This window comes from Tachysurus fulvidraco, chromosome 5 (genome assembly GCF_022655615.1).
Source record: "Tachysurus fulvidraco isolate hzauxx_2018 chromosome 5, HZAU_PFXX_2.0, whole genome shotgun sequence".
Taxonomy (NCBI): domain Eukaryota; kingdom Metazoa; phylum Chordata; class Actinopteri; order Siluriformes; family Bagridae; genus Tachysurus; species Tachysurus fulvidraco.
In genome coordinates, this window is record NC_062522.1 from 9,742,395 (window position 1) to 9,752,889 (window position 10,495).

The 10,495-nt window shown below is 34.3% G+C and overlaps 1 protein-coding gene across 1 annotated transcript in view; it reads left to right on the forward strand.

Moving 5' to 3' along the window:
- adcyap1r1b (adenylate cyclase activating polypeptide 1b (pituitary) receptor type I) overlaps nt 1-8,997 on the forward strand; it is a 32,953-nt gene extending 23,956 nt beyond the window's left edge. Inside the window, exons 6-14 of the mRNA XM_027155657.2 lie at nt 362-459; nt 749-881; nt 1,975-2,128; nt 2,213-2,273; nt 2,376-2,445; nt 2,858-2,949; nt 3,049-3,178; nt 4,349-4,390; nt 5,157-8,997. Coding sequence (XP_027011458.1) covers nt 362-459; nt 749-881; nt 1,975-2,128; nt 2,213-2,273; nt 2,376-2,445; nt 2,858-2,949; nt 3,049-3,178; nt 4,349-4,390; nt 5,157-5,345 — 969 coding nt within the window. The 3' untranslated portion in view covers nt 5,346-8,997. The remainder of the gene's footprint in view (nt 1-361; nt 460-748; nt 882-1,974; nt 2,129-2,212; nt 2,274-2,375; nt 2,446-2,857; nt 2,950-3,048; nt 3,179-4,348; nt 4,391-5,156) is intronic.
- The last annotated feature ends 1,498 nt before the right edge of the window (nt 8,998-10,495 follow it).

A 10,495-nucleotide genomic window follows, 5' to 3' on the forward strand; every position in this document is an offset into this window, starting at 1 on the left:
AATAATAATAATAATTATGATAATAATAATGATAATAATTATTATCATTATTATTATCATTATTATTATTATAATAATGATAATAATAATATTGAACTTACTGATTGTGTTTTATATTAACATGTCCTCAAACCTACCCTTGATTGCTTTTTTTTTTTTACTTATAAAAGAATGTATCTACTTACCATTTAGTTCTATAAAAATACCTACCCTTAAATGCGAACCATTCACTTTCCCATAACTTCTAAAATAAATATAACCCACTTAACATATATAGGGTGTTTGTAAGTGCTAATTTTTTATTTATACACAGAATTTAAGCTTGTCATTATAACCTTATTTGAAATGGTCTTCCTTTAAGGACAAGTACTATGTGTCTGTGAAAGCTCTGTACACAGTGGGCTACAGCACATCTCTGGTGTCTCTCACCTCGGCCATGGTGATCCTCTGCTGGTTCAGGTGAGAGATCAATAAAGCATCCTGTTAATACAACAGGAAAAAGATACTGTTGGTAGTGTTAACTCATAGCAATACAACTACTGTTACTATATCTATTATTCTATTAATACTAACCTTTACTGCTTCTGTATCTACTATTTACAATCAGCAGCAGCACAATGCCCCAGATGAAGCAGCGCAAAATTTATTGTCATTTACAAAAGATGTTACGCTGAATCTGTAATGGAGGCGGTGGTTATATTTAGTTGAACATTCTCCACACATGACTAACTTGTGATTTTCTCCACAGGAAGCTTCACTGCACCAGGAACTTCATCCACATGAATCTCTTTGTGTCTTTTATCCTGAGAGCCATCTCAGTTTTCATTAAAGATGGAGTTCTGTATGCTGAGGAGGACAGCAGCCATTGCTTTATACATACTGTGAGTTATACACGCACATGCACTTTTATTTACTGCCGCTTTAATGTGTCATAAAAAACATGAAATACTTGCTGAGATCCTGATAAAAAGCTAACGGTGGACAATGCTTTCAGGATTAGATTGGTCGTTGCTGCCGGTAAACCAGTTCATGTAAAAAGAAGAATAATACAATCATTTGATCTTAAAGCTTTGAATTCAACACAATCCTGTCCAGGATAAAGCAGTTAGAGAGATGCATGACTGAACAAGTAAACAGCAATACAGTGTATTGTTCGCATTTATATTAATTGTACATACAACATTAGTGCAAGAACAAATTCACTGTAAATAATAAATAGATTTTAAAGGACTATCAGTTGTGATTTGGCGTAAATCTCGCAATTATGAGAGCAATAGTGACAGTTCAATTGAGGAAAGCTATGAACATCGTCATGGCATTTGGTAGATGCGCTTATCCAGAGCAACTTACATTTTTATCTCTTTTTATACAACTGAGAAATTGAGGGGGTTAAGGGCCTTGCTCAGGGGCCCAGCAGTGACAGATTGGTGTAACTGGGGTTTGCTATCAAAACATTCTAAGCTATATTCCAAAGCCTTAATCACCACAGTACCACATCCCCATACATACAGCCATTTTATCACCACAAGTCACCTGGTTGCCATGGTAATAATGTTTACCAAGGATAGTGCATCCTACATTCTGATTCAGTTTCTGTGCCACAAAAATAAATCATGAATAAACGAAAGGAGATTTAGTCTTTGTATATAATATTCAGCTGTATTTATATGCATATATAGCATAAAAGATGAAGGAGAAACATTGAGTCTCTGTGCCATGGATCATGTGCTGTCTTCACTTCTATTAGTACTTGCTGCAAAATTTACCCCTCATTTGTGTATACAGTCGGTATAATAAATAAACATAAATGTTAAATTACTTTTTATAAATATTAATTATTTGAGAGCAAGGAGGACGTACATGTATGAACTGTAACTAAACCTTTTCAAGAAATCACCAGCTCTTATCGAAAATTAATGATCTCCATTCGCTTCGTCACTGTGAGATATGTGTGTGTTTTTTTTTCTGTTGCAGGTGAAGTGTAAGACAGTAATGGTGTTTTTTCACTACTGTGTTTTATCAAACTACTTCTGGCTGTTCATTGAGGGACTATACCTCTTTACTTTGCTGGTGGAGACCTTCTTCCCTGAGAGGAGATACTTCTATTGGTACACCATCATCGGCTGGGGTGAGGCGAAAAAACCATAACACAATGACGCTTCTTAAATAATAAAAAATGTGTGTGACTCATTCAGTAAAATCTTTGACCCAGGAACCCCAACGGTGTGTGTGACAATCTGGGCAATGCTTCGTGTGCATTTTGATAACATTGGGTAAGATGTGTAACATCATTTCTATCAAACAGTATAGAAAATGATTGTACCAAAGATAAATATTAATCAGTAATGGTCTGTGTCCATTGTGTCATTTTTTAGATGTTGGGACATAAATAACAATGCTGCCATCTGGTGGGTGATAAAGGGACCTGTGCTTGCTTCTATTATGGTATGTAATGTATTGAAGCCTATATTTATTAACCATCATTGCTGTGGTCATAATTCTTCCTAAGTTGATAATGATTCTGTGGGAATTTTTTTTTACAATTTTTAATTAAAAGCTGATTAAAATATATATAAAAGAAAAAGACATTAAAGAATACATACAGTACATTTAAAGTTTAAAATTACTTTTAAAATATTAATTTAAATTTCAAATGACTATTTATCTCTAACATCTATCTCTAATAAAAAAGCCTGAGGTGACGGTGGTGAGGAAAAACTCCCTGAGACGATATGAGGAAGAAACCTTGAGAGGAACCAGACTCAGAAAGGAACCTCATCCTCATTTGGATGACACTGTATGACGATCAATAAAAATAACACAAAATAACACATACTTTACCTTTCTAACATTTCAGATCAACTTTGTCCTCTTTATCGGTATCATCATAATCCTTGTCCAGAAGTTGCAGTCTCCTGATATAGGAGGCAAAGAATCCAGCATTTACTTGTAAGTGTTACGATATTATTTCACTTATCATTCAGAGAGCCTTTCATAGTGCCTGCGTATTAGTTTACTAACATTATGGAAATATTGTGTAATGGACAGACGCCTTGCTCGCTCCACTCTCCTGCTCATCCCTCTCTTTGGTATCCACTACACTGTGTTTGCTTTCACTCCCGAGGATGTCAGTAAGAGAGAACGGCTCGTGTTTGAACTGGGGCTTGGATCTTTCCAGGTACTAAAACTAAATATCTTGTGCCTTATTTGTTTAGATACACTAAAATATTTGCTTAACATACTGTATTTGTAAAGCCTTTAAGTTGAAGCTTGTTCAGCACAATATTTGTGTGGAGTTGCAAAAATTGAAGGCTTTTAAATTTTTATTATGTATTAAAAATTATGTAGTTAATTATGTATGCTAATTTTATTATATTTGGTGTTTTATAATTTATTATGTACTAAAAATGCTGTGTATTGTAATTCCTCCACTGTATAATATATGACTGAATATATTGTACTATACCACAGCAATTATGAATGCTTGAATCTGATTGGTCAGGAAGTATCGATTAGTTTTCTAGAATAGAATAGATCTAAAGTAATAAAGATTTAATCCAGCAGATTTGCATTAATGCACTTATTTAAATGTGTTCATGTTTTTATAGTCAAAAGTATACAATCGTTGATATAGTAAAGGAGATGTTTATTTAACCTTTATGGAAGGAGTCTCCAATGTCAGCTCTTTGTAAGGGTCAATGAGTCAATAGTCTTATTTAAGTAGAGAGAAAAATAAAAAAGAGAATAGTGAGTGAACAGCTATAGCTGCTAAAACATAAGTGATAACATGCGTCATGTCTTCCCGAGGAGCTTCCCAGATCAGACCCAAATGCAGGACGTTCTCCTTACATTTTATTCATGTGAAACATAACAAAAACATAAGAGTTACAGAAAATAATCCAAGATAATTACTAATAGATGCCACTGATAAAACAGGGCAGGTATAGATAACAAAACACATGTGGGAAAACACATGACCATGAAAAAGGGAAAACACCAACCAGGTGGTCTGGCAGGGGATTGTCCCAGATGTTCCTGTTTAATATGTGGAAATTATTTGACAACATTAAATATAATTAAAGCTGTAAAAAAATAAATAAAATAAAAGGCGATCTCTCTCTCTCTCTCTCTCTCTCTCTCTCTCTCTCTCTCTCTCTTTGTATATATATATATATATATATATATATATATATATATATATATATATATATATATATATATATATATATATATATATATATATATATATATTAGAAAATATAAATTATATCTGCCTGGAAGTTTCTGTTGTATAAAAGGAATAAAACTCTTCAGGCTGTTATAGGAAATCGATCTTGTCTTTTGTCAGGGCTTTGTGGTTGCTGTCCTTTACTGCTTCCTCAATGGAGAGGTAAGTATATGTGTAACAATTTCAGTTCTGTTCAGTTTCAGATTTAAAACACTGCAGTAATATACATACATTACGTACATTAGGAATATGAAATGTATAACTATGACGTGTCTATAACATGAAAACAAACCATGATGTGTGTATGGAGTGTAAGAACTGCCTTCCTTATTATTATACTCATACGCAAAATAATTTAGGTTTTTTCATTCTAGGAGTTCTCATTCATCAGCTATAAAAAAACAACAACATTCAGCACCAGTATAAAATATATACAGTAGTTCTTATTAATTGAAAGAAGGCTAAAGTTACTGCACTATAGGATGAATTATACTGCTTTTTTCAGTCAGTGTTGGTCAGAATTAGAACCAACTGTGGCTTTCAGTATTGTTAGCACTGGGATCTGTTTCCATGGTAACATTTTCTTGAAGCTTACTGCACTTTCCCAGAGCCCAGCAGGTTTATTAATGTCCAGCCAAGTACTTTTTGCATGAGTTTGAGGTCATGGCCTGGGAAAATAAGATGGAGTGAGAACTGGTGAGGAAGGGAGAGAGAGCGGAGCAGAATAATCAGAAGTAACCTCATATACACCATGAGAGAATAATCTGAAAGAGCTGCTAACTTTTGTAAGCTTGTAATGAATTGTATGCAAACGAGCATAGAGAAATTTCATTACTGGATGTCACTTCCATTCCTGGTAAGATTACGGACATTACAGTACACAAGACCCCGACCATCTTATTTCTGTCTTCCACATTTCTCCTTAAAGGTGCAGTCAGAGGTGAAGAGGAAATGGAGAAGCTGGACGGTGAACCGTTACTTTGCAGTGGACATGAAGCACAGGCACCCGTCATTGGCGAGCAGTGGTGTAAATGGAGGCACACAGCTCTCTATCCTCAGCAAAAGCAGCTCGCAGATCCGCATGTCCAGCCTGCAGGCTGAGACTCCAGCCACATGAGCTGCAGTCTCTTACATCCACAGACACACACTGAACTCCTCACACTTAACACTAATTAGTCCAGTTTCACCTCAGAGACTTGCATTGTGTGGGGCAAACTGCTGCTGGAGGCCATTCATCAGAGCAATCTGCTCCTGAACACACACTATATCAACACCTTTAATAATCACATGGTCAAGGAGACTAAATTTGGCTCGTCCTTTATACAAATGATGGGATTTCTAGAGCCAGGAAAATCTCTTTGGCGTCGTCGTGCCAAATAAATGAAATATTTTGCTCTTATTCATTGTGATGATCCTCAACACAAAGGCTAAATATCCTAAATATAACCTGCCATACATCTGAACTCTCACAAATTTTTATTACCAAGAAACCATTAACTCTTCCCTCAGACAGATGGGAATAGTTTTGTCCATGATCCATAAGCAAAAAAAAAAAAAAAAAAAAAAATGGATGGCACAAAGGGAAACACTTGGACCTGCCTATCATTAGACCTTTATAACACCAGTTTTCAAGAAAAGGGATATTTCAACACTGAAATGTTAACACTGAATCTATTTGATTTAATACAAATAGAGGTACAAGAGCTAATAATCTGCCAAAAGTATTTTATTTAGAAATTGTTCATCGTGTTCCTGAACATCTTTCTCAATGTGCTGGTGAATATGGTCTTTGACTTGCTCTACACCATGCTGTGGTCTCCCTATAAGGCTGAATAATCATTTTATTGTACTTCAGTAATGAAATGTTTAGAAAAGGATAATGTTTTTGAAGAAGAATAACTGAAGAAGAAAATAACGAATAGCTGAGAGGATTCATGCCATTTATTCCATTAATTGATGCTGATAGACGTGCGTAACGTTCCAGCGTAACGTTTTTAAAGCACAGAGACGACATACTCACTTGCGTCATTGTGATAGTTGTCTGATGAGGTAGTGAAAGAGCGTGTTAAAGCTTTTTTTAACTGCAGTTTGACTATCAGTTTAGAACTGTGAATGTATTTGGTTATTGAATTTGGGACCATTTTTGTTAACAGAAAATTTGGGTGAAAAACTCTGACCTCTTATTATTTTAGATGAATCAAAAGCAAAACTATTGATAATTCCTGCTACAACTAAAACCAATACATACAAATACTTTAAATTGTATAGATGTGTGTTCTTCTAACCAGCCGTCAGTACTGAAAATGTCACTACAGCAAACAACAAGCATAGTACCTCATGAATTTTGTAGAACTTGTTTGTTGTTTGCATGATTATTTTTTTTTTTCCATGAATCATTATATTGTATATATGTAGTCTTATTCAGCTTCATAAATACAAAGTGAATATTTTGGTCATATTTTTAGTAACACCATTTTTTTGGTAGGATCATTCTATTAATATCCGCTTCCGTTGGTGGTTTTTGAACTTACTATCACAATAGAATGCTATCTTTATTATTTTACACAAATATAAAGCAACATCAATCTATCACATGGCACTTTTGGTACTCCAAAGATAAGTGTTTAGATATTTGACTTTGTAAAGCCGGTTAATGCCGAACTTGTCTTGCAAAAGCTGTGGAAAAAGCTTTGCAGCTGATGTCAATATCTGAGAAAGATATTCTTTAATAGTGATGCTCAGAACGTTTATCATGAAAGTGCCTTTTTGCACAAAAGTAAGAATACAATATGGAAATGATAGATAAGATAATCCAATATTATTCAACTGCAAATGCATGAAGCTGTGTAACTCTGGGGAAGTACTTTTATTGTACATAAGTATGTCTGTGTTAAAAACCAAGAGGCCTTGAAAAAAAAAATACAAAATACATTTAGTTTTTGTTTCTTAGCCTTCTATTAGACTTTCCTCTGGAAAAATCTAGAAAAAATGTGTTTTTAATTGAATTGTTTTTGATATTTCCAAATTGAATCGCAAAACATTTTTTTGCTTTTGTATTGCTAGCTGTAAAAACATTCCACCTTTGTGTATTACAGAACACTTAGCCTTTTTTCCACGTTATATCAGTGTAATGCCTTGTTTGCAAAAAGAAACTGCAGAGAGAGCCGAGATGTGTTTCAACATGAAATGAAACACAAATATAAATTCTACATTTTTTTTTTTTTTTAAAAATCGCCATTTCATTATATCTGTGTAAAGTTACAGTAGAGAAGACGGTGTAATGTGTTCTGGTGTTGTCAGCTTCAGTAAAGTGTAGATGTGTTGTGAACGTAGTTCGGTTCAGCACATTTCACATACACTTATATGTTAGAATGCAAAATACAGCTCACGCGTCTTAAAAGGCGACAGTTTGTACTGATATTAGTTATAAACTCTTGTGGTGTTGTATAAGACTTGACTAGAAGACTAAATGTAGACTCTGTGGCCTTTACAGAACTGAATCCATCTTCATCGATAATCTTCTGATCGAATCAGTGCCAAAATGTACGTTATTATCATTCACAGTTGTGGATCGGCCACGAGCGGAGTGTTACATTACATCTTAAGCAATATGCCATTTTATTTTTAGTCTAAGTCTCATTAATTATATCATGTTCTGATATGAGGTTGTGCCAAACGTAACTATTCGCTCTTGGTGTTGATTTGTTCTTTCAGTACATAACAATACATTCTGTTGTTCTATAAAGTAGTTATAGTATCGGTGTTAATGAGAAGTGTACCGTAGCGGACATGCACTCTGAATTGTTGTGTAACATGCAGTATTGAGTATCGTGCTTCTGGAGCTGTATCTAATAAGTGTTCATTCAACATAGGTAGTTGTGTGATTTTTTTTTCCTGTGTGTTTTTTTTTTTTGGAAGACGGTGTTTGCTATGTAAAGCTTGTGTTATTGCTGCCTGCGATCGTGAAATAGCTGCATGTGTATTGTGTGGTTTTGATGGTTTCTTTACAAACTGGGTGTGTTGATGTTTAACAAAAAAAATGTTTCAGCCGAAAATGGAAGTGTCACAATAAATTCGCAAGAAGTTAGCACTTACTTGAATACGACTGCAAACGGTTTTGATTATCGCACTGATTTCTTTCATGTTGCCGTCAGACAAGGAACTTCCTTTTCACTGCAAAATCTTTGTAGCCTTTTGTCTGCACTCATTATTGTAGGAATCACCCACACTCACACTCGCATAAGTATTTCACTAATTATTCAGCATAGCATCGAATCTGTGTCACTAGGTAATTACGCTGAGTGCTGATTGTATGAAAACAGGTGTATTGTGTATGAAGACATTTCAAATCTATTGTCATATTCAACAATACCACCCCTTTTTAACACGCAGGGTTGATCAAAGAAACCTGTTAAATAAGAGCCGATATTGAAAATGTCATATCATCAGCAAAAAAGGGCACGATTTCTTCTTTTTTTCTGTTTTACTCGAGCCTTAACAGCACAGCACACATAAACATTACCAACATCTATTACTAAAATACTGAAATAATTCCTGAATCAGCTCAATTTTTTGAGCCGCCAGCGACCGAACAATAATTACTGAATGTGAATGCATGACAGAACCCACAGTTGCTATTCGTGTTGCTTTTGTGAAGAAAAAAAAAAACGTTTAGCTTTTTTTTTCATCTTATGTCACTTTTGCTATATAACGTCCTTTAGTTTTGTATATAATGACTTTTAAATTGCAATAAATGTCTCTAAAACTGCCAAAGTGTGTAGTATTATAGACAAACTTGACAGCACATGACAATATAGAAAGAAAAGAATTTAATCATTAATTGTTCCTCTAAAACTTTAATCAGGAGATGGAGAAATAATGAGAGTCACATTTTACAGAGGAACTTTTTACTTTTTAATGCCAGGTTTCCCAAGTTTTTATAATTTCCCAAATCGGAGGACTGGTGAAAGAAGCACTCTTCTTTGGCCAGTTACATCACCCAACATCATACCCTAAGATTTCTTACCTTGGGCATTCATAAAAAATAAAAACCTTTGCCTTCTTTTTAAATAATTTTTTATTATTTATTAATTTGAGAAGTACAGTGCTCATTAATAAACAGAAAAAACCTAAATGAATTTTCTTCCTTTGTTCCTGGAGGGTTCTTACAGTGACAACTTAGGGTTAAAATTGAATCAAAAATATAAATATAAAATATCTTACAATATCAAGTACAACGTTCAATCACACACACACACACACACACACACACACACACACACACACACACACACACACACACACACACACACACACACACACACACACACAGAAAAAAGAAAAAAAAAATATAAATGTAACCGGTAAAAGTGCAGAACTATCTATGTTGTTATGATATGTGCTTGACATATTTAGAAATAGACTGCAGTTCGGTATAAATAAATTACATCATGAATTAATGCCAGAATTGTCGATTTACCAAGACCTACTTTTTAATTTCATACTGATGTCAAGCCTTGAATAAGAAAACAGTCTGACCAAATGATGTAACCTTTCATGGGATTGTTAAGGCTCCAATTCTGGCACCGCTAGTAGGTCTATTACTAGATTTAATTTTTATTACTAGATTTAAAACATGAGGCTTAGCTGAACCATGCATTATCCTGTACATTGTGTAAATTTCCTTTATTAGTAATTCTATGTGTGTTTGTAATGTAATTTAATTTGTATAAGAGGATGTGGTAGCCTAGTGGTTAAGGTGCTGGACTACCAATCGGAAGGTTGTGAGTTCGATTCCCATGTCCACCAGGTTGCCACTGCTGGGCCCCTGAGCAAGGCCCTTAACCCACAATTGCTCAGTTGTATAAAAATGAGATAAAAAAAAGAAAAGTAAGTTGCTCTGGATAAGGATGTCTGCTAAATGCTGTAAATGTAAGAGTCATATAGATAGTTTTTCACAAACAAACCAAAGAGCTTATTTAGACACAATAGAATAAGTTGTCAGAAATCCAGCTAATGGACATTAAAGCAGAATTACATTCCTTACCTTTACCTCTTTAGAATATTTCACATATGTATTGATCAATGCTCTGAGATAAAAAACAAGCAATTGTTAATGAATTACATTAAGGCAGGTTGGTGAAAGTAGCAAAGAGACTTTATCTCAGCATTACGATACAAAAGGGAAAAAAAATATTGGAAAGAAAAATGGAAACAATCACATGATGAAAACAGTGTTTTACAAATAATCCAAGATTTAGAGGTGGA